A 26778-nucleotide genomic window follows, 5' to 3' on the forward strand; every position below is an offset into this window, starting at 1 on the left:
TGTGTGTGTGTGTGTGTGTGTGTGTGTGTGTGTGTGTGTGTGTGTGTGTGTGTGTGTGTGTGTGTGTGTGTGTGTGTGTGTGTGTGTGTGTGTGTGTGTGTGTGTGTGTGTGTGTGTTTTCTCCAGATGAAGGCATCACAACAGGAGAGAAGTTGAGAAAATACCAGACAGAACTGGCTCAGCCAGTTTATGAAAGACAAAACACTATCATATGTGCACCTACAGGTACACACACACACACACACACACACACACACAGAGAGAGAGTGACCTCGCCACGTTCACGCATCCGCCTGAGGAGTGACGGCGGACTGCTGGGCGAGTGCTGCTGCTTTAAAAAGTTGTACCAGTACCATAACTGGAAGACACACACACACACACACACACACACACACACACACACACACACACACACACACACACACACACACACACACACACACACACACACACACACACACACACACAGAGAGAGTTTGTTGCCGGAGCTTGTCTCTTTGCTCCTGCAGGTTGTGGGAAGACGAGGGTTGCCCTGGCGATTAGTGATCAACACCTGAAAACCGCGCATCCAGGTTCAAAAAAGCCAAAGGTGGTTTTCATGGCAACCACTGTGGTTCTTTGCGAACAGCAGCTGCAGTGGTTTCAACGATACTTCAAGTTCATACCGAACATCAGGTGCGCGCGCACACACACACACACACACACACACACACACACACACACACACACACACACACACACACACACACACACACACACACACACACACACACACACACACACACACACACACACACACACACACCTTTCCGAGCAAATGTCCATACTGTATGTTGGAGTGCTTAAACGTAAAGTGCCTTAAAAGAGTAAAAACCTAGTATAAGTCTAAACAACATTCTGCAGCAGTCAAAACTGGCATGTTAATGTTTTAGCAATAATGACTAAAAACATTGTAATCTAAACCCCAATTTTGGTGAATTCTATTTTTTCATGGTATTTTAATTATGCTGAGCAAGTTTGAGGTGGATTTGACCAGTTTGTTAAAGTGCAAACCATGTAAGAGGCATAACATGCACTAAAACGCCACAATATGCCTATGGATCCAAGAGACTTTTTTGCAAGTCTGGACACATTTTTGCACACATACTGTAGGTGAAACCGTAGCGATCACGTTGTTTTTTTATTCCGATCATTTTATTTTGAGTATCTGCCGATACCGATTTTTCTCGATATTTATATTTTTAAATCAAAATCACAGACAATATCCATGATATGGATATTGATAGGCCTAGGGATGTCCCGATCATGTTAATCTTTTTTGCTCCCCATCAAATTCCAATTGTTTGAAAATGATCGGCCGCGATTTCCAATCACGTGATCGGATCGGGACAACCCAGTTCTGTGATTATTTTGATACGCATAAAATATGTATTTTTTTGCCACAAACAGTTTCAGAAAAAATCAAGTCGTGTCGGGCTCAACTTTTCAGGCGTGCTTAAGAAAGAGCTTCTGATGTCAGCAACTTTGATCCGTGTTCTCCACATCACTAATCGCCAGGGAAATTATCAAAGTAGGTGACAGGTGTGGAGGGTGGAGAAGGTGGAAAGGAGCTTCCTTGGTTTAGAGGCACAGGACTGAATCTCAGCGCAATAGAAGAGGACTTTGCAGATGATAGTGAGAGGGAGAAGGTATAGTTAGTGAAAGTGGGAGAGGTCGTCTGGCCACTTAATTTCAGCTGCTATCACAGGTGTGTGCTCAGTTCTGAGGGTTTCACATAAGGGCAGTGATGGTCAAACACACATGAAATATTGGAGAGGAAAGAGGGGGAGACAATCTATGCTTCAAATTCTAAATACAATCAAAACATAATGTCTCTCTTATAGGAGGCCTTAGCTATGTTTCACCAGTTTCAATTGAAACGGGCCTCCACCCTCAGGGGGGCCTCCAAGCTCCAACTGAACGTCAGGCGTCAGTCAACCCCCGCCACTCTTGGCCCTCTCTATCTCGCTCACTCACTGCCTTGCTCTCTCCCACAATGTTAAGTTACACCTATTTTATGTTAATAACCTGGGTAAAATGTGCAGCATTGGGAGGTAAAGGGGATCGAGACACTTTAATTGTGAAGGGACGACAGGATGAGGAGAGGTGGTGTTGTTGATAATTGTCGAGAGTAATGGCTGCGTGTGATATTGAACTGTCAAACTATTTGTATCAATACGGCTGTATCAACAAAATAATTATGTCATAGGTATATGGGGGCCTCATATTTGGTCTTGAAACGGGCCTCCAGATTTCTAAGGCCGCCCCTGCTCTCTCTCTCTCTCTCTCTCTCTATTTAGGATTAAGGGACTATGTGGTGAACAGGCCGACCAAATATCACTGAGCTCCATTGTTGAGACCAATGACATCATCGTGCTGACCCCTCAGATCCTCGTGAACGCTCTGCAGAAAAATGACATCACTTCCCTTTCCCGTTTCTCACTGCTCATCTTTGATGAGTGTCACAACACTACGGGTACAACAACAACTACTACTACTACTTAATACTACTACTACTACTACTAGGCTACTGCTACACATTGACATTACACAACAATACTACAACACAACAATAATACTACAGATATACAACACAACGTACAGTAGATTACTAAATTAATTTCTATGTTATTGTAAAGCCATATCAGCCATATCAACAGGTTGTCTCAAGACATTTAACATATAGAGCAGAAAACAAACAGGCTCTAGAGCTCTACAGCAGTGGTGGGAAAAGTACTCACATTTTTAAATGCATGGCTTAACGAATTCAAATTACGTCATGTGGCAGCCAAGTCTATGGACTTTAATGTTTGTTTAGGGTAGTTATGATGTTTGGTTTTTTTTGCCAGCCAAGTCTATGGACTTTAATGTTTGTTTAGGGCAGTAAATGACAACGTAAGGAGCCATCTGGCTGATATAAATACTGCTCTCGCCGCGCCCCTCACTTCACATGAGTGTAATTTGTTCTGTTGTTGTTGTAAAATTATACTGCAATATAATACTCTGCAGTACATGCAGCGACTGCATGTAATCTTATGGCAACATATTGAACTCCAATATGTCAGAGGCACAGCACGCTGCATGGACGCCACAAACAACAAGATGGCCGAGTACCTGTTCGACAAGCACACACTGGGAGGAAAGAGCTAAACCCAAAGGGCCAGCAACGCGTTCCGGAGAGAAAATAATTGACATGCAGGCTTCAACAAAACAAGATCTTACCCAACCTCTGGCCTCAACCTTGCATACGCTGATATTCACTGTTTTTAATTCACATTCTCTCAAAGTGACTACTGGCCAATCACAGCGCGTCTGTTCTGGGACTTGTCAGAATAGGGTGCCAGAGCACTCAATGAGGTATATGCACCAGTGCGCCGCTCAGTGCGCAAATAGAGCGAACCCTAGATCCTGAGAAGTCCCGGAAAAGATGCGCTGATTGGCCAGTAGCTAGGCACCTGTGGCAGTGCACTGTGCCTCCGCCATATTGGAAACAAAAATACTTGAGTACAAAGGTATTGGCATCAAAATGTATTTAAAGTACCAAAAGTAAAAGTAGGAGGAGATAATGATAATATGATAATACAATGTATACTTGATTTAACATTTAGAATCGTTACAAACCTATAGTATAGCCTAAGTAATGTGTGTGTTGCGTGTTTCCTCTGACAGGTAAAGATCCATACAATATCATCATGTTCAAATATCTGGACAACCAACTGGATAATACAGGAGACACACTGCCACAGGTACTCACACGCACGCACACGCCATGTATCTGTGTTTTTAGAGGATAAGCTAACATAAGACCTTAGGCAAGGAAGCAACCAGGTGCTCAGGAGATGTGCAGGTATACAAAATATAAAAATAGGTGCTCCTGCGGGGTTCAATCGGGATAACACATCTATAGAAAAAAGCGGAGATCCGGGCACACTTAACAGTTAAAAAGGTCGAAACATGTCGGTTTAATAAAGTTTTCCTCCTTTTTAACTATTAAGTGTGCCCGGATCTCCGCTTTTTTCTAAATATAAGACCTTAATTGATCCTGCAAGGGAAATTAATTGTGGTGCATTGGTTAGAATACACATTGCATGATGGAAAGACATTGCAGTCAATGCAACACCATCAGTAAGTGCTTGCATATTGCAAGACAAAGTACAATACAAGAGAATGCATGTACTGAACTGCTTGTTTTCCAAGCAATTCGTCGCTACTGAGCGGGCTGAGCTAGCTTCAACTAGCGGCACAATTAAAGGACTGTCTGAGTCTATTAGTTGCCTCCACGGGGAAGATTAATCTATCATTACCTCTGCTGCTAAACCTTCCCACGATCTCCATAATAGCATCAAGCTTCCTCGCAATACACACACACACCTTCATCACCTCCTCCAGGGTAGCCCCACAAGGGATCTATAGCTTCCTCTATCTATAGCTTCCTCCTTCCTCCTTGACCAGCCTGTTCAGGTTGCTCGTGTCCCCCGCATTAATGTAACACTCACGCATACAATCACAAAGAAGAGAGAGCTAGCCATTAGACTTATGATAGAACTTGTGCAGTATCCTGTTATACACATCGAAGGACATCAGCCTCCGTGTCACACCAAAAGTGGTGGCCTGTTGAATACCGTAGAATGATTACGCAATCACCACAGACTGCAAGGCATCGGTCACGGTCACCAGTTTTCGTGTAACACCCGGGACCGTGCGTCAGCGTGCATGTCTTGTTGACAGAGACAAGCTCATTCATTCATTAAAGGCTTTTCCTTTTCCTCCAGAGAGAACAGGGTCAGGTCTTAAATGTAAGGAACGCCATTATTTTGGAAAAGGTAACTGAAAAAGTAACTGAAAGACATGATTGATTGATTGAAAATGTTATTTCACAGTATGTAGAATGCGTACATTTCAAAACGAAAGCACAAGTCAATACAAAAACTGCTACTTTGAGGACGAAACCATGAAAAGCACTAAGACTTGTTTACATCAGTGTCCTCCATTTTGAATTCATCAGAACATTTAAAGACGTACAAATATACACTTCTATGAAAAACAGGAAATCACCATATAAAGAAAGTAAAAAAGGGAAAAACACGTAGGCCTACAGTATGGGAAAAAACGGTTTTGAAGTAGGCCTAGTTAAGGGATTCACATTTCTTAATGATTGTTGGTAGGGCATTCCACATTTTAGTGGCATAGGAGCGAAATTAATGTAATCCCTTGTTTGAGTCGAATCTGGGTTGCACGTAGTTTGTTGAACTCCCTCTGGTGTTGTGAGTGTGGAGTCTGTGGACTTCGTTGACATTAAGGAAGTATTTAGACAGTGACAGGTACATGGTAGGTATCATGGTGATGTCGCAAATCTTGTAGACCAGGCCCATTGCAAGATTCTGTCAACCCTAAGCCATTATTCCGGGGTGAGGTGGGTTCTAGGAGTGAGGCCAATAGTAGCCTGATCAGTATGTTTTGGTTGTTTAAGGGCCTTTGAGGTGCTGTGTTGTAACACTGTTATCCCCAACACTGTGTGTGTGTGTGTGTGTGTGTGTGTGTGTGTGTGTGTGTGTGTGTGTGTGTGTGTGTGTGTGTGTGTGTGTGTGTGTGTGTGTGTGTGTGTGTGTGTGTGTGTGTGTGTGTGTGTGCGTGCGTGCGTGCGTGCGTGCGTGTGTGTGTGTGTAGATTGTAGGTCTGACTGCATCTGTAGGAATCGGGTCTTTCAAGAACAAAGGCGAGGCTGTTTCCAACATCTCACGACTCTGTGCCAAGTAACACACGCACGCACGCACGCACGCACGCACGCACGCACGCACGCAATGGAAATATTCATTTTTAAAATATTTTACCTCCATCCTTTCTACAAAACTGTCCATGGTACGTTGCTGAACTAAAACAATATAAATCACAAGCACATTCACGGCTCACTGGAAACACTCTACACCAAATGGAACAGAGCCTTCATTGGCTGCCTGCTGTGCATAGAGCCTATTCATCTTCTGATACAGCTGTGATACGCACAAATCGAGCCTGCACTACAAAGAGCTTTATGAACGAGGCCTGCTGAGTGTCTGACCGCTAACACTGCTGTCTCTGTGGTGATGTTTGGCTAGTTAGAAAATCTTGGGGCTCCATTTTCGTCACCGCTAAACCCCTTATCCCTAAACTTCTTTGCCTTTTTTTTACTATTTTGCAAAACATTTTTGAATAGTTAAAATGGCCAGTCTACAAGCTCACAACGTGTCAATGTACAGTAGATTGGCTAGTTGAACTATTCAAAAATGTTTTGCAAAATAGTAAAAAAAAGGCAAAGATAAGGGTTTTTTTTAATCAAAGTTTCTTTATTAATTGTTCAAGTCACATATGAGTAGCATAGAGTTTTACCCCTCCCTCCTCCCAGAGTTCCCGCTCTGAAAGAGCCACAACCCCGGTATCTTGTACCATTAACAAAGATACATTGAAATAAAAGGCACATACAAATATACATATGTGTAACTTTAAACTGAATAATAGTATGCCTTAGAGTAGACAGATTGAAGAGGAGTGTATCCTATCCAGCGCTTCCTTCCAAACATCATCAGAAATTTGTGTCCCTAACTCTCCCTCCCATTGATTCTTTAATGAGGTAAGTGGTTCCAGGTCAAATGACTTTAATAAAGATTAACTAACCCAATTACCCCTTTAGAGTGTGGATTGAGCTTTAAAATAGAGTCTAAAAGGGAGTATGGTGGTTGTGTTGGGAAACCGTAATAGATGTTACAAAATTACGAAGCTGCAAAAATCGGAAAAAGTGAGAGCGGGGAATATCAAATTTCAACCGTATTTGATCGAAAGACATAAAAACACCTTTGTCGAAAAGATCTCCGATTGAAGTGATGCCCTTTTCAGTCCAAATGTTGAATGCTCCATCTATAATGGTTTGAAACTATGATTTCTTACTGTTCGGTTATTTGGCGATGTTATGCCGGGGCTCCGACCAGCCCATGCAATAGGCAGACAAGAGTGACTAACACGCACAGGGTGAACTAAATGCTCCAATAATAGCTTATATTTGATGAACTCAAACGTGCATTTTATAGGGTTTTTATTAATTCATGTTAATCATAAACACTTACAATCATACATTCACACGTTCTGTTCACACTTCCCCCCAACACAAGATGATCTCAGTATCCCGGAATCTGGATCACAGTCCTATTGGTCTGAAGTTCTATCTGCTCTGTCGGTAGGGTTTACTTGCTATCATTTTACACTCTAAAACTCTCCCAGATCATGGTAAAGCTTAGCTTGTCATTGATGACTCTCAGACTTAGTTCAGTGATAAGTGTATCACTATGTGGTTTTAAATCTACCTTATCATTCAGTCAATTTCCATTAATTGCCATTAATCAATGGAGAAAAGAAACACAAATAACACTTGGTTACAATCTAACATCATATTACATAGATTATGAATAATGCACAATTATATCGCATAATACATTATAGCATATAATTACCGCTGGCGTCTGCCTGCTACATGCATCACGTTCGTTGGTATTGGTGAATCTGGTCTATCATTGCTTTTGTTAGTATATTAAAGCAAGCTCTATGACTGATGTCACACCTCCATGCTAACACTTTCGGCCAATCAGATGCCACTGACCATCCTGCCTGCACCTCTGAGAGGCATTTTGTGGTGCAGTCAGCTTCCTGCCTGCACCGCTGACCTTAGCTGTTAGACTATCACATATTTATTATTTAGGCTTTTTACCAACCCAATATATAATAGGTTTTTTAGAACACATTACACAATTGAAAGGAATTAAAGATAGAAGTTACTTATTCCCCATTGCCATGTTCTACTTGTGTGAGTTGACTCTGCTCTGGGAGGTGCCATAAACTATAGACCCTTCACAGCTGGAATGCTGACCAGCAGCCAAACCCCCAGCAAGGAAGTGGCCTGGCATTTATGACCTCCTAGGCTCTCCTTAACTCACCAATGAGCTGTAATTCTCTCTTCTTTGGAAATACACCTAGACACCATAATCTATATATATTTTCTTCCCCAATATCTGAGAATACATCTCGCACACCCATAAATAACACGACACTTACTATGGGAGCACAAATTGACTCTTAACAGAGTGTTTAATAATTAAATTTGAGGTGTATTTGGACGCAGGTTCGGCTAACAGGAGTTTGGAACAGAGGAAAGCATGTAGGGACGTGGGGCCACATGACAGGATTTCCAATTGCAGCCATTTGGGGACAGGGTCTTGGGACGGCAGCTCCCTCCAACACAACATCACCTTTATGTTGGCAGGGATAAGGGGTTTAGTGGTGACGAAAATGGAGCCCTTGGTGTCTGGTCGGTCTGTCCTTATTGATTACTTCTGTCTGTCCAGCCTAAATTCCAAGGTCATCTCCACTGTGAAGGAAAACAAAGAGGTTTATTAGGTACGCGATCATTTGTACGCGTACCTAAGAAAGGTAAACACTCTCATACACACCTACCCACCAACACACACGCGTGCGCGAACACTGGAACATATTTTATAGAATTGTGCATTTTTTGTAAAAAGCGTAGAACTTCAGCATAGTTAGTAAATACCATAATATGAATTCTACTGTATATATCTACCATGTTTCTACTGTATGTCTACTGTACATGTCTGCCTTGTTTCTACTGTACATTTACCATGTTTATAATGTATCTACCGGTATTCACCATGTTTCTACTGTGTTTTCAGAGTTCTGTCTGGTAGAGGAAAGATCCAGTACAAAGTTCATCAGAGTCATTCAGGACCTCATGAGAAGAATAGAGACTGAGGCCAAACGTGTCTATGATATAGGTACGCACACACTCATGCACACACACACACACACACACACACACACACACACACACACACACACACACACACACACACACACACACACACACACACACACACACACACACACAATTGAAAATGCTAATTTTGAACATGCATAAATCATGCCTCGTTTGGCCAACAAGACCTTGTTTGCACATGTGCCTTGACTCATGCGGAACACATCTTTCACTTTGACGAGTAAGGTTCGGCCTCAGATTTTCCGCCATTTTGAGCAGTTTGAAAAACGCTTAAACCTGGATTTCTTTTTCTGCCTGGATTTTTTAGCAATTTGCATGAAATGTTCTACAAACTGAAATCCCCAGTTGAAGAGAAGTTTGTACGTGAACATTTGTAAAATAAAAAGATATATATGCAAGCAGCGATAACATGCACTTTGAACAGGCATAACTCTAACTGCAGCTAGCCAGCGGTGCAATTATGGGCACTGCATTTTGCCCGTAAAGTTTAGCGGGCATATTAATAGACGGTAATATACAGGTGTGATGGTACAACTCGGGAGTTTACCGGAGTTTGTTGGAAAGTTTAACAGGAGTTTCCTGTAATATACACATCCGTATTCCATGCTTTTTGCGCAGTGTACTGTACATTAAGTCCCATGTTAAATAGTGGGATTGTTTTTATTTTGATGTATGCATTTCCATCTCTCCCTCTCGCAGATAGTCTCTCGTCCATTCCATCCTGCAGTGACTATGGATCCAAGAAGTATGAGCAGTGGATCGTTGATGTTCAGAAAAGATACACGGTCCAACAACGGGATGACATAAGTGAAGAAAAGCAGAGTCATGCCTGTAGAGCACTGTATAACTACACTGAACACCTCAGAGTGAGACACACAGGCACAACGCACACACCCAATTATATAATCTATGGGAACTATTTTTGGCCAAGTTGGTTAAAGCCACTATATGTGACCAGATTTGAATGAGAGCCTGCCATCGCGCAAATTCCAGCTTTTTTTCCCCCAAAATTAATAGCACAGGCAGACTATCTTCACATACTAGAGCATGTCTGAAATAAGTGTGAAATCGACATGTAAATATGAAATAAATGCTTAAACATGTAGCTAGGTGTAATGTTAGAGACCACAGAAGTGAACCTTTCAAGCCTGTTTTCTCAACTCGCCGTTTTCTGCAAGACATTACTCTATAAGCTATATCTTCAAAACTGATTGGGCAGGGGACACGGTGGAACAGTCGGTAGTGCTGTCGCCTCACAGATAGAAGGTCCTGCGAGTTCGATTCCCGCTGCGGACGCTGGGGGCGTGTTCCCTCCTCCGCGTCATCAGTGCCAATATCCGAGGCGGGGTTGGCGAAAGGGCCTTTCTGTGTGGAGTTTGCATGTTCTCCCCTAGGGTAGGTACCCTCACAAAAATGCAGTAATCCTGGTCTCTAAACTACCTCCCCCTGGCCAGCCGGGGCGCCTGATGGAGGGGAAAGGAACTGGTCGGAATCCTCATGCATAGAAGGAGGCATGAGGTCAGTTCGCTGCCCTCCCAGGTTGGTAGAGGAAGTGTAGCGCCCAGGATTACATTAGATAATTGACACTGGGTGAAAAAAATGGGTTACAAAATTGTGGGATAAAAACAAACTGGTGGGTCAAACTGAACAACCAATATGTCAATTTGAAGCTATGATTCCCTGCTTTCACATGACATGAAAAAACGAAAAATAAAAAAAATCCAATGGCAGTCCCTCAGTCAAATTTAGCGATTTAGCATTGGGCAAGGGGTGTTGGAAACCAACCTTTATTCCTAAAATGCCTGCACTGTTACATTATGCATACTGTAGGTGTGGTTTGGGCATTACAATATTAATATTATTCACAGTGCCAGATACCATTACCTTTGAGAAGACTGTACAAGCTATTATCCCCAGTGCTATCCCCTCTCTCCCGCTACCCATGGAAGAGCCATGTTGCCTTGGAAATACATTTATGTTTGTTGTATAAATGATGATATTAAACATCATCAAGTATCAAGTATTAAGTAGATGTCGGCTGGTGACAGGCTCACTGTGCATAGAACCATGGATGCATAATAGCCAAGAGCGCTCTACATTAATTAAGTGCTCCAAAGTAATTAGAAATCTTTATTTTGTCTCTATGAAACGATATCAAGCGAAAAGCAAACTTTGGCCAGCGAGGCAGCCAGATTTTACAATTTGAGACTAAAGACTCAATGTACAGAATTATCACTCACACCTTGCTGGTTATAGAGAACTTTAAATTACAGCGATCTGCTTGTGTTCTTGTTGGAAAGATGGCAAGAAAGGCCATTTAATGGATAAAAATAAATTATATCTATTCTGTAATGCTAATTAGAAAGGACTGTAAATATATATATACCTTCAATAACCCAGCAGGGAGACCAAATACCGTGCTGTATTTACCTTACAAATGAGTGGAGTGCCCTTTAAATCTTGAATGACAGCCACGGTACCATAAAAAATAGAAGGATACCTTAAAAACGAATTGGAGACAGACGAAATAAAGTTCTGAGAGGAAGTTTAAGGTTTTAACTGTACTTTTTAGTAGGTAATAAAGTCAATTTACATAGAGAATGTGCTACATGGTTCAGATAATAATAATAATAGTACAATACATCACTATAATTTAGAGTATTCAATTGTTCCAATATGGATCCGAACTGAACCTGAACTCCCCTTCACAGTATGTCCCAGGCATATACTGCATCTGACGTCAGTTGTTGATAAACGTTCATTGGCTTCATTTCCGCAATATCCCACGGTGGCGCTGGTTGTCGAGCACTCATTGGACCAGCACATGGATGATGAGACTGGTATCGTGACATCTTCCTTGGTTCCGTCATTGAGGGCCATAGACCGGGAAAGCACAGAGGCTGGCGTTGCTATGGCAACCTGAAGATAACATTCTTTCCCTGCTAGCTGTGAACTCTTCAACAGAGAAATGGCCGGCTATCTACTTTCTCACATGGGCACCAAGGTCAAATACATGTCTCATATCAAAATAGACCTCTCAGTATGCGAGTTAACTTGACTGGGGAAAGTCTAATAGAGACAGTGAATCTGAACTTGGCGTCATAAATATGATAAAATAATATAAAGGATAATATAGGGCTGAGATGATTAGGCACGTGGATGGTGACATGACATAAATAGGATAAGGAGAACAACCCGGAGTAAACAGGCAGTAGGCTAAGAGTAAAATGATGATAAAAGGGTAAGGTGACCAAATATGACCTACTGTATATGGAACACGGTCTGGGCCAAAGTTCTATCTGAGTTGACAGATAACAGAATATGATGGAGTGGCCAACTTGACATGACGTGTAAACAACATGTCAGAATTTATCTAACAGTTCTGGATTAATTAAACATGAACTCTGGCGTAACATTGGACATTACCCTTTGTTGCTCCTTACCCTCTAGCCTTTGATTGGTTTTCAATAAACACGTATGAAGTTGACAATTTAGGCATTTAGCAGACGCTCTTAATCCAGAGCAATTAGCAATTGACATATTGGTTGTTCAGTTTGGCCCACTAGTTTTGGAGATATGGCTTATGGAGTATAGAATAAAAGAAAACAGCGAGTTGAGAAAACAGGCTTGAAAGGTTCACTTTTGTGGTCTCTAACATTACACCTAGCTACATGTTTAAGCATATATTTCATATTTACATGTCGATTTCAGCTCTGACACTTATTTCAGACATGCTATAGTATGTGAAGAGTCTGCCTGTGCTATTAACTCATTTTGGAGAAAAAAAACAAAAAAGTTTTTCTCCTCTGGTGAAAAGCTGGAATTTGCGCGATGGCAGTCTCTCAATCAAATCTGGTCACATTAATGTAAGTGTAGCAGGGTGGTACAAATGCGACTACACCACTTTGGGGATTGCAACCCTAGGAAAGGGTTAAAATTGATCTAATGAAGCACCTGAATACATAATTCCTCACACAGTTCATTGTACATTTAAATAAAGCAAGAAGAAAGTTCAAAGCTTTATTCACGTATAGGCCTATACAAAAGTTAAGAATAATTATGTCATCATAACATCAAATAGTTATCAATAGTTTAAAATAGAGAGTGGTTCAGCACTAATTTGTAGCTAGCTGTCTAGCAAAGGCTAGACAGCAGCGTTGTTCCTCTTTCTAGCCTGGAATATAAGCAACTGTGTTAGCCTACAATTTAATTAATAAGACAAGGCTCAGTTGGTGCCCATGGACACTTTGCGTGGTCCAGTCACCGACTCACAAAACAGAGGGGTAGAGTACTCTTAGAGACGTACGGTTTCACACAGGGACTAAAAGAGGAAACAACCATAACATGATATTCACTGCAGGCACTCACTAAAAGAAAGGGACACATACCTGCACTGAAGCATAATGGACACAAACTACAGCCCAACGGGCCAGCTTTGTCAAAGGAAACTGGTCAGTGAGGACAGGAATAACGTACACACCATGGACAAGTGTGGCAGCTGAAGGCCGACCCCTAAACACAGGCAGACAGTGTGCTGCTTAAATATTGTAGGCAATCAGCCCACTGATTAGTGGAAGCCTGGGAAGAGGATGGGCCATGGGCAGAGTGAGAGACAATGCCCATCCTACATAAGCAAAGAACCTAACATCCGTCTACAGTGACATACGTTTTACTGATTATGGGGAATTTTATATTATTGTAATTTATTATTTCCTTCACAATGACTTGATGAAACTGAACAGACTGAATGGAATCGTGCACAATGCACAACGCAAATCTAATAACCTCTTTGAATAGACAACACTATTATCATGAACACAATTGACACAAGGAATTGACACTTCTGCTGATTATAGCAACATTAGAATACGTGGAGAATTAGAAGAGAAGGAAACATCTGAATGTTGTGCCCTTGTGTGCAGCCAAGCCTAACATGTCCATATGGTTCTCTCTCTCTCTCTCTCTCTCTCTCTCTCTCTCTCTCTCTCTCTCTCTCCCCAGAAGTACAATGATGCGTTGATCATAAATGAGGATGCCAGGACTAAAGATGCACTGGACTTCCTGTCTGTGTTCATAGAGCAATTCAAACAGGCAGGAAATGACGAAACAGAGAAACAGCTCATCCAGTACTTTCAAGGTACAAGTACACACATGCAGTCATGCACGCACTCACTCGCTCGCTCGCTCGCTCGCTCACGCACTCACGCACGCACTCACGCACTAACTCACTCACTCACTCACTCACTCAGTCACTGTTACACAAACCTAAGGCAGTGGTTTATAAATATTTTGTCTATGTCGGAAGGAAACTACCTAACTTTCGAGGTTTTTGATAGGCCCTCGAGAGACCCGGAAAATAAATCCCCGTTCATTTTCCTCATAGACTTTTCAGAAAGTATTTATTTACGTTTACGCCGCGGACAAAGCCAACTCTTGTCGTGACAAATCATGACAACAAACACAATTGTTCGGGCTGAACAAATAATTAGAAAGAAGAAGAAAACGGCAGGTTACTGTTGGAAATATTTAAGATAAGGGAAGGATCGAAGACCAATTGTTGCATATAAAATGCAGAAGGGACAATTAATGATTTACTAATGATAAAAAGGACTGTATAATACTGTATTACTGAGCTGCAACAGAGCTGAAACTATAAAACTGTAAAAATACTTTTCTAAAGTAATCAGAGTACAAATAAATACTGCACCACAAATCTAGGCAGAGAGCCTCTAACAATTGGCAAAAATTTAGATGATAAAGTTGAGAATTAGCTTTAACAGGAATACTTTTAATATCCAAATGTTACCTTAAGCAGGAAATACTCTTTAGAAAAATACCTTTAAATACCCAATAGAAAAGATGAGACCACCAGGAAGAAGGATTGTCCAGTCAGAGCATATGGTTTTGTCGATTCATTTTCAGTTCAGAGAGCACAGGACAGATCCCACATACAGCCAAATTACAAAATGTCTCTCTGCCTTGCCACAAAATGGACACAGCATATATATCATTTTAATCAGATAGAATACGCTACACAGAGCAACGTGTCAAACAGCCAAAGGATGATTCACTGTCACTTCCTGTCCAAACCAGGAAGCATAATGTATGGGATATGTAGTTAATCATCTAAATGTAGTTCATAATTTAAGTTAAAGCCCACCAGCTAACATAACTAGGAGACAACTTGTCTGCTCTGGCAAAGCACCAAGGCCGAATAACAGGGTGTTTTCCACAGAAAGGCAGACACTCGGGAAACAACAATTCTTTATCTTACTCGCTGACTGGGGGAGAATTAATACTTATCTGCAGGCTGGGCAGAAATGAGATGTAATTTAGTGGGATACAGGGCATGAAAAATACATGGTCATTGGGAACATGGAAACTTCCATCCACAAAATAACAGATCTACAATATTCCAAATTATCCATCAGTTACAACACTTTTTTTGTTGTTTTTCTTCTTTGTAATTATTTGTTTGGTCCAAAATATTGTGTTTGTTGTCATGATTTGTCACGACAAGAGTTGGCTTTGTACGACGCTTATAAGGTCTTTAAATAAATACGTTTTGAAATGTCTATGGGAAAAATGCATTGGAAACTATTTCCTGGGCCTGGCGTCGTCATGAAAGGGGGCGGGACTGCGACGCTCTATACAGGCTATATATAATATATATATATATGGGATCATTGACATTAAAAGGCTTAAGCACCACTGATGTAGCAACTTTTTTTTCTTTTAAAAAAAAAGAAAGCTAGTTGGCTAGCTAGCTAGTTAGTATTTAGAAGATATTTGTAGAATTGGCCCAAACTCTGCACACACACTCCCTGGATGTCAGAGCTGAACCTATGCCCCACATTTTTCACACGCTCCTGTTATAGCGTCAACAGGAGGCAGATTTTTGCAAAGCACATTTTTTGACAGTACATCTACAGATTTTGTCCAAACATGATATTTTTAGATTTTTCAGACTAATTGGCTAAGAATGGCTTTCAAAGGTGTGCTCCATTTTGAACAAAATGCTGCAAATCATGAACACGTTGTGTGATTTCAGTGCAATGTTGCATGCACATTCCCACTACGCCAAGGAAGACATGCCACTTGAACATTTTCAAATCAGCCTCATGGGGGCACTATAACTGTAGCCTGGCTAATAAGCCAGACTAATATCACACAACACTGTCGCGGTATATCAGTCTGGGCTGGCTCCACTTGGATTTCATTTCCCGGGGAACATTTTCTCTTTGACGCAATTGGTCAGAGCTACTGTCAGTCAAAGGTCTCAAGCATTGAACGTCACTGTACCAAAGCCCGCCCATATTGCATACCGTGTCCCGATTGGTCCGACCTGTTCTCTGCTGTAGGAAAGAGGCGTGCTACTGAGCCTCGCCAGACCGTAATCCGCTGGTAGGCAACTTTTTTTTGCCAACGGCTGATTCGGTCTGGTTTATTAACCAGGCTACTATAACTGGCCCATTCGTGTTTTTACCTGATTGCACCGATCTGTGTAAAACTTTATATAACATTACTAAGCAGTAACCACTATGAATATATTGTTATAATCTATAACATTTCCCTGTTATAGAACCACCAGGAGACACATTATATATTGCAACAAACAAAAAACACATGTTTATATTACTGCTACACATTTTGTCCAAACATCACACATGCTCCTATCCTGGTGGAGACCTGTGCCCCAAGGGCACTTTTTCTAATAGCGGGGGGCGGACTTGTAAGAAATCAGCAAGATTTGGCTTTTGGTGACTAGTTTCTGAATTGTGGTGTGGTGTTAGGTATGGGTATAAGGATTTCAAAAAGCTGTGCAAACGCGTTGGGAGCGCCCCCCTAGTGGTCTGGTTGAAAACCAAAATAATTGATAAAAGACATTTTTGATTGATTCTGTTACTATTGGGTGTGCTAAATAACATACTAAATTTTTAGGAACAACGAACAACCAGAAAGGCATTGTTTTCAAGATGGCGTCCAAGGTGGCTAAAATGAACTAAATGCCTATGGACTGGGATTTAATATGTAAAAAATCATAACAATTATGCACTTCGTAACTACTTTTTGAATTTTGGCATGGTGTTAGGTATGGGCATAAGGTTTTCAAAAAACATTGCAAACTAATTTGGTTCGCCCCCTAGTGGTCGGTTTGCAATGAAATCACTATTAGATATGTCAGTATATGGTTGGAACCCCAAATAATTGATATAAGAGATTTTTCAATGGATTCTGTTACCATTGGGTGTGCTAAATAACATACTAAAAGTTTACGGAAAACGAACAACTTGAAAGGCATCGTTTTCAAGATGCTGTCCACGATGGAGCTGCCGGGAGTAACAGAATCCATTGAAAAATGTCTTTTATCAATTAGTTTGGTTTTCAGCCATACCAATATTTGAATCTGTGCAAACAGACCACTAGGGGGCGCTCCCAACGCGTTTGCACAGCTTACCCATACCTAACACCACACCAAAATTCAGAAACTAGTCACCAAAAGCCAAATCTGATTTCTTACAAGTCCGCCCCCCGCTATAATTCTTTCTTCTCTGCTTCCCTGCTCTGTAGATCAAGAGGTGTACTTGCGTGAGTTGACCACTGGAGGTCAGCATGAGAACCCTAAACTGTCTAAGCTGCAATATATTCTACAGAACAAATACAGAGAGAAACCTGACACCAGCACAGTTGTGTTTGTCAAAACCAGAGCACTGGCATATGTAAGAGAGTGTGTGTGTGTGTGTGTGTGTGTGTGTGTGTGTGTGTGTGTGTGTGTGTGTGTGTGTGTGTGTGTGTGTGTGTGTGTGTGTGTAAAAATGTTGCAATGAATCAAATCAATCAATCCTTTATTTATTTATTTATTTATTATAATAACTGGGAAGTCTTGCAACCTCAATCAGGGGATGCTCAACATTCCACAATACGCCCTGGATTATTCATAGGTGTGGTTTGGCCGTTAAATTAATCAAACCAATCAGTGTGCCAGGTACAATCGGCTTTAAGAAACAGGTGGAAGCCACAGTGCTATATTTTGTGCATTGACTGACCCGTCACCCGTGATTATATCAAACTACAAACGAGACCCGCCCCGCCCATCAAATAATGGAACCGTTGTCCGCCCCGTTACCCGTTCTTATCAGCGCTCGCTATCTTTGACTTTACTGTATTTCATCCAACATATTGCATGTTGAGGCCAGGGGGTGTGTGTCACCGACGCCGTGTCGCAGCAGCACCGGTGTAAGGGGTTTCCAACCTTTCTAAGTTGACTGGCAGACAGTCAATGATTGGCTGCTATTTATATAATTGTTATATCACTACATAATGTTATTGCACTTGGAAATTCACTTGACAACAACACAAAATCTTCTGGGCAATGCATTGCTGACAGCTCTCCCTGCTGATCAGGTCACCTTCCTTCGTAGTTCGTACTGACTTCAATCAGTCCATAACAGGCAACCCCTTCTCCAACATGTGGATTGAGTGCACAATGAATAAGGGTAACAAACTTAAGTCTGTCTAGCAGCTTTCAGAATGAAAAGCAACTGCTGGTGCACTGCTGAAAATGTAGCTCACAACACCCATGCCAATCGAAAAGAGTGAATGTGTTATGTGACCCAATAGTTTTGGGCCAAAACTGATGCGAAAGATGAGGTGTGTCAGTGTGTGATTGATAAGTTTGACTCCTACCCGTTTGACCCGGCCTCACCCACACTCCAAATATATTACAAAAACCTTTTTTTTAATGTTACGATCCCTTTAACTAAGCCCATGTTGCAGGAGAGGAAAAGTTGACCAGCTCTTTGCAAGACCTGGTTTTACAAGGGGCCATGAAGGCAAGTGTTGCTAAGATGAAGTAAAATATAACTATGTCAACAAAGTGTCATCCATTATCCTTGCCCACCATTTAGTTATTGGTTTCAATGAGAATCAAACATAGGTTAGCGAAGAGTGCCATCTAGCTAAAATCGTCTTTGGCAGAGAATGAGTTTTAAGATCAAGACTTGGATGATGTTGTTATAGTTGTTATGTGTGTCTCTCTAGGCATTGAAAAGGTGGATTGAAGAGACAGACGTTCTGAAATCTCTGAAACCCGAAGTTCTTCTTGGAAGAAGACGACACCAACTTGAACTCACTGGCTCTGGTACCTGTCTGTCTGTCTGTCTGTCTGTCTGTCTGTCTGTCTGTCTGTCTGTCTGTCTGTCTGTCTGTCTGTCTGTCTGTCTGTCTGTCTGTCTGTCTCTGCCTGCGCCTGCCTGACTGACTGACTGTGTGCGTGTGTGCGTGGTTGTGTGCGTGCTTGTGTGCGTGCGTGCGTGCGTGCGTGCTGACTTCTAGGTCACATGACTCTGAACAAGAGAGTTCTGGAAAGGTTCAAAAGTTCATCCAATCAGAGCAACCTTCTGATTGCCACCTCAGTGGGTGAGGAAGGCATCGATCTCCCACTATGCAACCTGATCATCATGTACGAGAATGTGGGAAATGTAGTCAAAATGATACAAGTCAGAGGTAAGAACACATAGCCTACGCATGCTCACAGGCTCATGTTAGACATACTAACAAACAGTCCGACAGGCATGAGTTTGACAACACGGTCAATCCCGTCATGAGCGGCCGGTTACAACTAACCTGTGGCTGGGTTAAAACTCACCCATGCGGCTCCCGATCTAAAATAAAGGAAATAAAGGGAGTACATGAATCAGAGACAGAAAACACTCAAAATACTCAAAGAACTAAAACAGATAAACCAAAAATTAAGCATCAGGAGCGGGTCTGGTAGTTACTAGGTTTCTGATCCAACATAGAACAAATATGGGGAAGCATTCCTGAGAGGGCTTTACAAATAAACAGATACCATGCAGTGCTTATCACGCCTCTCAGACAGAGAGCATAAGCCTGCGTTGCCATAAAGTGTACATACAAATTAATGATGTGTACCATAACTGTCACCAGTGACCCACTTAGGGCAGAATGGTACACAGTGTCGAGGCTTTACTTGCATTTAAAATCAGCCTACCAGGGCAACCTGGGGAGCATTAAAAGCAAGCTGCAGCTTCCTGGTGAGAAGCTGTGCTGACTGCTGAGTCTGCGACACAGACTATGACTGTGTCGTCAGCATAAAGACGGACATGGCAGTCATTAAGTGTAGAGATAATATTATTACTATAGACACCCACTGAGACTGTCCGGAACCCAGATTGAGCTCCCGGACTTCACAGATTGATGCCTATTTATAGACAAATAATTTTAAAACCATTACGAGGCTTCATTGCTGAACCCAATGTTGTGCAATAGGAGTAGGTTGCTAATGCATGATGGATAGTACTGTAGTTTGTATTGTAGTACTATCTCTGAATGAGAGACATTCAAATCAGGTTTTCTCACCTTAGGAGGGAGTTTTAACTTGACTTCAGTTCTATAAGCTGCAGTTTAAATAAGCCTTTATCCAAGGCGCTTTACATAGGTTTTGCATTACATTCACCCATTCACACACATTCATACACCGATGGCGGCGGAAAGTTTAAACCATGCAAGGCACCAACCAGCACATCCTACTATAAATGCACCACGTCTCTGCGTGTCTGTCTGTCTGTCTGTCTGCGTGCGTGTGTGTGTACGGTTGTAATGCACGTAACTCGAGAACCCCACCGACTTCACATTCGACACACGCGTTCCACACCCCAACAGGGAGTGCAGTGCCCGGTATCGAGTCGGTCGGACCCACGGTTCTCCAGAACCACCACAAAAGGCTCTTCTCAGGCTCTGCCAGTGGGCCTAATCAGCCCAAGTCCCCTTACCTGTGCAATTCCCAGCCTCTGCCTCATCCAATTGATTGTCATGGCAACCCCACACCTGCAAATTGATTACTTAACCAGTACACTTTTCACAGTCAGTATGGTGCACTCTTCAGGCACAGGCAGACAGACAGAGGCAGACAGACAGATACAGAGATCTCCATATACAGTATGGGCACAAAAGGGACACAGACAGATAAAGTTAAAACCGGTGCTATGACAAGTTGACAACGGGTATTATTATATTCCCAAGTTGCCGTTCTCAAGTAGGCCGGTGGCCGACGGGCACGTACAGGTCTAGTCAGGAGCAATTGGGGGTTCAGTGTCTTGCTCAAGGACACTTCGCCACCAACTGTCTGCCTCTGTCTGTCTGCCTATGCCTGAAGAGTGCATACTGACTGTGAAAAGTGTACTGGTTTAAGTAATCAATTTGCAGGTGTGGGGTTGCCATGGCAATCAATTGGCTGAGGCAGAGGCTGGGAATTGCACAGGTGAGGGGACTTAGGCTGATTAGGCCCACTGGCCGAGCCTGAGCAGAGCCTTTTGTGGTGGTTCTGGAGAACCGTGGGTCCGACCGACTCGATACCGGGCACTGCACTCCCTGTGTGGGTGTGGAACGCGGTTCTCGAGTTACGTGCATTACAACCGTACACACACGCACGCAGACAGACAGACAGACAGACAGACAGACAGACAGACATGCAGAGACGTGGGGCATTTATAGTAGGATTGGAAAATATTTGAATATTTTATATAATAGAATGATATAGAATAATTTATAGTTGTAAGCTACAATAATAAAAACCCTACTGCACACATGCATATCATGCTATATTACTATTAGTTAAGGGTTATGGCTTTAATTTAGGTTAATTGTGATAAGAGGAGAGTAATAGGTTACTTCTCTTACTGCACGTATGTATAATGTCTGTTCATTCTTCACCTGGCACCTGGTTTTATGTCCCCCTATGGACACCACTTTGAGAACCACTTATGTACATTTATATTAAAGTCAAATTGGGTCCTTGATATAAGTTGTTTGCTTGTGTGTGTGTGTGTGTGTGTGTGTGTGTGTGTGTGTGTGTGTGTGTGTGTGTGTGTGTGTGTGTGTGTGTGTGTGTGTGTGTGCGTGCGTGCGTGCGTGCGTGCGTGCGTACGTGCGTGCGTGCGTGCGTGCGTGCGCATTCGTGCGTTTGTGTGTGCGTGTCAGGGCGTGGTCGTGCTCAGGACAGTGAGTGTATTCTTCTGTCCAATAAGACGGAGCTTATCGATAAGGAGAAGATGAACATGCAGAAAGAATCCATCGTAGAAGAGGCTGTACATTACATACAAACACACTCACAGGAGCTGGATGACAAGGTAACACGCACAAACGCACGCACGCACGCACGCACGCACGCACGCACGCACGCACGCACGCACGCACGCACACACACACACACAGATTGTGCACTTTCAAATATGCATGCTTCAACACATAAGTTACTTATTAGAATGTGTGTGTGTGTGTGTGTGTGTGTGTGTGTGTGTGTGTGTGTGTGTGTGTGTGTGTGTGTGTGTGTGTGTGTGTGTGTGTGTGTGTGCGTGTGTGTGTGTGTGTTGTGTGTGTTAGATGTGTGAGTTCCAGAATCAAGGCAGGGTTCAAAGACAGCAGAAGCCTTCACCTCCTGTGAAGCAGGAAGGAGAGTACACACTGATCTGTGTAAAATGTCGACGCAAAGCGTGTAGCTCTGATGACATCAGAGTCTTGGTATAACATATAACACACACACACACACACACACACACACACACACACACACACAGACACACTTATGAGAACACTCAATTCGATCCATCATAGAGAAAATACCAATGCATACTATCCGTTTTGAGAGGCTGCAGCCAGCCAGTGATGTGTGCAGTTCAGATAGTTGATTTGTTGTATTCCTGTAAGGATAACTATTGTTATATATGCAGCATAAAAAGACTGATGAGAGACTGTTGACTATTTTGTTTTATATCCTTGAAATTATTCAGTTTGGCTGATTGGAGACTCTTATTATTCCAATAAATTGGATTCCGTTCTAAAAGGATCTGGCTAAACAGTGATTTTCTTTGCAGGTGGGATGGGGGGGAATAATATATAATATAATATGTTAATTGCGACCACAGGTCGCATTTTCTATGATGAAAACGTGCATTTCATCATAGTAAATGCGACCTGTGGTCGCAATTAACAATTAACATTTCTCGTCAGTCCCGTCCACCCGTCACCCCACACCTCCATATATGGTCATGCCTCGTGAGTTGTGACATCACGTGACAACACGTGACATCATCAGGGATCTCCATATATGTAGTCGCGACCTAGACGACATTGCCAGGGGCCCTTCCCCATATATGGGAATGTCAAGAAAAAAAGGTCCATATATGGGCATTCCCAGCCGATGCCCTAATACAATCCCTGTTATGCCCATATATGGAGATCTCAATATTAAGCCCATATATGGGAAGGGAATGTAAATATATGACCATATTGTGACAGTCTCATGATAACCACTGTGGTTGCTGCGACACGATCAGACTTGCAAATGAACGAAGTTGATACAACACATGGATGGATCTCCATACGTGGAGCTGACTATCATCACCTGGATCTCCATATATGAAGATCACGACACTGACCTCATCAAACCCTGGATAGCCATACCAGAGCCATTGAAATACAACAGAGTTACGACAACTCTGTTCACTTCATGGGCCCAGTCCAATGGTGGCTCTTCTACATACAGGAGACTTCTATTGGCGAAGTGCTATGCGAAGAGTAACAATTCCTGGACCGGAAGTTGGCAGAATGCACTGGAGCCCAGCTTTAATGATCTTAAATTCCTTTATTTTAGATAGTTTTTTGAGTGGTGTAAACCACTCCTACAACTGGCTTTTTTGAGTGGTGTAAACCACTCCTACAACTGGCTTTTTTGTGCAGAAAAAATGAGCATGGTTGCTATGTTCACCCTGTTGTAATGACGTAATGAAATCACACCCGGGTGAACAGGGTGAACATAGCAACCATGCTCATTTTTTCTGCACAAACAAAGCCAGTTGTATGAAATCACACCCGGGTGAACAGGGTGAACATAGCAACCATGCTCATTTTTTCTGCACAACAAAGCCACCCTGTTGTAATGACGTAATGAAATCACACCCGGGTGAACAGGGTGAACATAGCAACCATGCTCATTTTTTCTGCACAAACAAAGCCAGGTAATGAAATCACACCCGGGTGTGATTTCATTACGTCAGACATGATTTCATTACGTCAGACAGACCTTACACCACTCAGTTCACACGGGTGTGATTTTTAGTAATAGTACAACTACAACAGAAACATTACAGAGACTTTAGTTGTCACTGTGCAATACTTTAAAACAGTTGTCATGTTGCACACATGCCTAAAATTGCTGATATTTGCGCCGCCCTCGTTGAAAACAATGTATTTCAAACTCCAGCTTGTCACACTCCAGGGCTGCATGAACAGTGCTTAAGCGCTATTTTCTGACCCCTCAATGGCACAACTCTCTCAGCTATATGGCTCTGAGCCATACATGTTTGTTTGACATACCGTACAAGATCTGCATATGAGCCGGCCAGCAACTCTACATCTGACCTCACTGACACCAGAATAGTTTAACTCCTGCTTCTCAACTGTGCCATATTAAGAAGCTCTGTTGTTTCAGCGCTTCTCGCCCTCAGAGCGTCTTACTGCTATATTATATGAGCGAGGTTGAGTGCACGCATCCGCCTCGGTGACAGCAGACTGCTGGGCGAGCGCTAGCACTTTGGCATGGGAGGTCAGATCAACATATGGAATGAATTCTGTACTGGTATATATAAATGGTAAATGGTGCATTTATATAGCTCCTTTATCCATGGCGCAGAGATTGTGCATTACATTCACCCATTCACACACCGATGCCAGAGGAAACCATGCAAGGCACCAACCTGCACATCGGGAGCAATAGGGGTTCAGAGTCTTACTCAAAGACACTTCGACACTAACTCTGGGGGAGCCCGGGTTCAAACTGGGAACCTTGTGGTTTCCATCCGGTCACTCTACCTCTGAGCCATTGCCGCCCCCATATGTATGGAGCGTGTCTTGAATGTACAGGTTTGATGAGGTCAGATCAACATATGGAATGTCAGAACAGGTCAGTTCCATATATGGAGATCGAAGGGTGGCAGCGATGGCAGTGTCTTTAGTGTACAGAGTTTGATGAGGGTAGGGCCGGGGCTTAATTTTCGGCCTGTTGAGAACTCTAGCTTTCGCTGGCTGCCGGGCACGGCTGCACTAATAACTTTGGGGCAGGCCCGTCTGAAGTTTGATGATTTGATGATTGATGATTCTCTCTCTCTCTCCCTCCCAGGACTGTCATCATATTGTTTTGGATCGTTCCCTGTTTGACCGCACTGAGCTGCACCCCAAACCAAAAGTCATAGACGGTGTTGCGAAAAAATGGAAATTGTTCTGTGTGGATTGTCAACAAGATTGGGGCATTGTTGCTACGTTTAAAAACAAGGTAACACACACACACACGCACACGCCCACGCGCACGTTGGTGTGGTGTGTAAACAGCTTTAACCAACACCTTTCTAAACAGCTGTAAAACAAAATGTGTTTTGCGTTGAGTTCTATAAGCTAGTTTCAAAACAACTCAATCTATAACCAATATCTCATTGTTTTGCTATGATTCATGTCATGTTTATGAGAAATCATTGTCTCCACCAGGCCAAAGGCATGGGGAGAGAGTATGTTTTGCACTCCGTCCGTGTGTGTGTGTGTGTCCATCCGTCCTTCCTTCCGTCCGTCCGTTACCAGCTAATCTCCGCCACCGTTGGCCCGATCCATGCCAAACTTTGCACACACACTCCCTGGATGCCAACGACGAACCTCTGCCCCAAATATTCCTCAACGGCCTGTTATAGTACACATTTTATCCATACATCACACAATTCGGTATACACTATCTCCATAGTCATGTGATCAACACGGATCTGCACCATTTCCCATCTTCCATCCTGATTGGCTACGATTGGTCGGTTTCGAACAAAATGCCACAAATCACAAACACATTTCCACTAGGCCGAGGACGACGTTCCACTCATTTTGTTCCAATTCAGCCTCATGGTGGTGCTATAACAGGCCAATTCCTGTTTTTAGCTATAACTGCATCGATCTGTATACAACTTATGTATGCGCACTCCCTAGAGGCCATGGAAAAACATTGTCCCTGCATCCCTCCACATCTGCCGGTTATAGCGCCACCATGAGGCCGATTTCTGCAAAACACATTGCTTATGTTAGTCGCACGTACAGATTTCATCCAAATCTCACGCACATGATCTCTGTAGTCATGTGATCAAGACGAGTCTGTTGGATTTCTCAGATTCTACACTGATTGGCTAACATTGCCTTCCAAAGTTTTCAGGAGTGGCCCGTTTTGTACAAAATGCTGCACATGTCCTGCTCATCCAGAATTCTATCGTCAGAGATGCTATGAGTGATCTGGCTCTGCAGAATGAAACAAAATGAAGAAAATTGTTGCAAAAAACAAACAAACAAAAAAACATATTTATATTACTCCTAAACATTTTACCAAACATCTCACACAGTCCTATCCTCCTGGTGGAGACCTGTGCCCAGAAAGGCACTTTTTCTAGTTTTTCATCAGTTGGATTTTTTTTGTGTGTGTGTGTGTGTGTGTGCATAACAAAATCCAATCTGGCTTCAGAAAAGGGCACAGAAAATGCTTTATGATGTAGAGTAGGCCTATACTATAATTATGCATAAAATAATTTACTTGAAATACTACTACTGAAATGTCAGTCTGTTGTGCTGTGATTCTCATCATCATAGAATATCATATAGATTGTATTCATATACCGGTATAGGCATTTATATTTATATAGGCAAACCTTTTCAATTAGAGAAATGTACAATGCTCATCATCATGAATGATTAAGGCATAGCTTCAAATGAATATTGCAACCAAAATGTGAAGAACCAATTTTATTTACAATACAAACACAGGCAGACAGCCATATATCAGCTTCACTGATGAGTCCACATACTGTCCCGTTGCAGATGGA

At 42.5% G+C, this 26778-nt stretch overlaps 1 protein-coding gene across 1 annotated transcript in view; it reads left to right on the forward strand.

Annotated features, from left to right (window-relative positions):
- LOC306937111 (antiviral innate immune response receptor RIG-I-like) overlaps positions 1–26778 on the forward strand; it is a gene marked incomplete at its 5' end in the record, with an annotated part of 30731 nt that overhangs the window by 562 nt on the left and 3391 nt on the right. The window contains 15 exons of the mRNA XM_079520778.1: positions 127–225; positions 510–675; positions 2340–2515; positions 3709–3785; positions 5707–5792; positions 8409–8451; positions 8591–8855; positions 9557–9723; positions 13859–13994; positions 17429–17577; positions 18899–18998; positions 19193–19363; positions 21860–22008; positions 22262–22399; positions 25056–25208. Coding sequence (XP_079376904.1) covers positions 127–225; positions 510–675; positions 2340–2515; positions 3709–3785; positions 5707–5792; positions 8409–8451; positions 8591–8855; positions 9557–9723; positions 13859–13994; positions 17429–17577; positions 18899–18998; positions 19193–19363; positions 21860–22008; positions 22262–22399; positions 25056–25208 — 2075 coding nt within the window. The remainder of the gene's footprint in view (positions 1–126; positions 226–509; positions 676–2339; positions 2516–3708; positions 3786–5706; positions 5793–8408; positions 8452–8590; positions 8856–9556; positions 9724–13858; positions 13995–17428; positions 17578–18898; positions 18999–19192; positions 19364–21859; positions 22009–22261; positions 22400–25055; positions 25209–26778) is intronic.

This window comes from Electrona antarctica (assembly GCF_951216825.1).
Source record: "Electrona antarctica genome assembly, chromosome: 14".
In the NCBI taxonomy this organism is placed as follows: domain Eukaryota; kingdom Metazoa; phylum Chordata; class Actinopteri; order Myctophiformes; family Myctophidae; genus Electrona; species Electrona antarctica.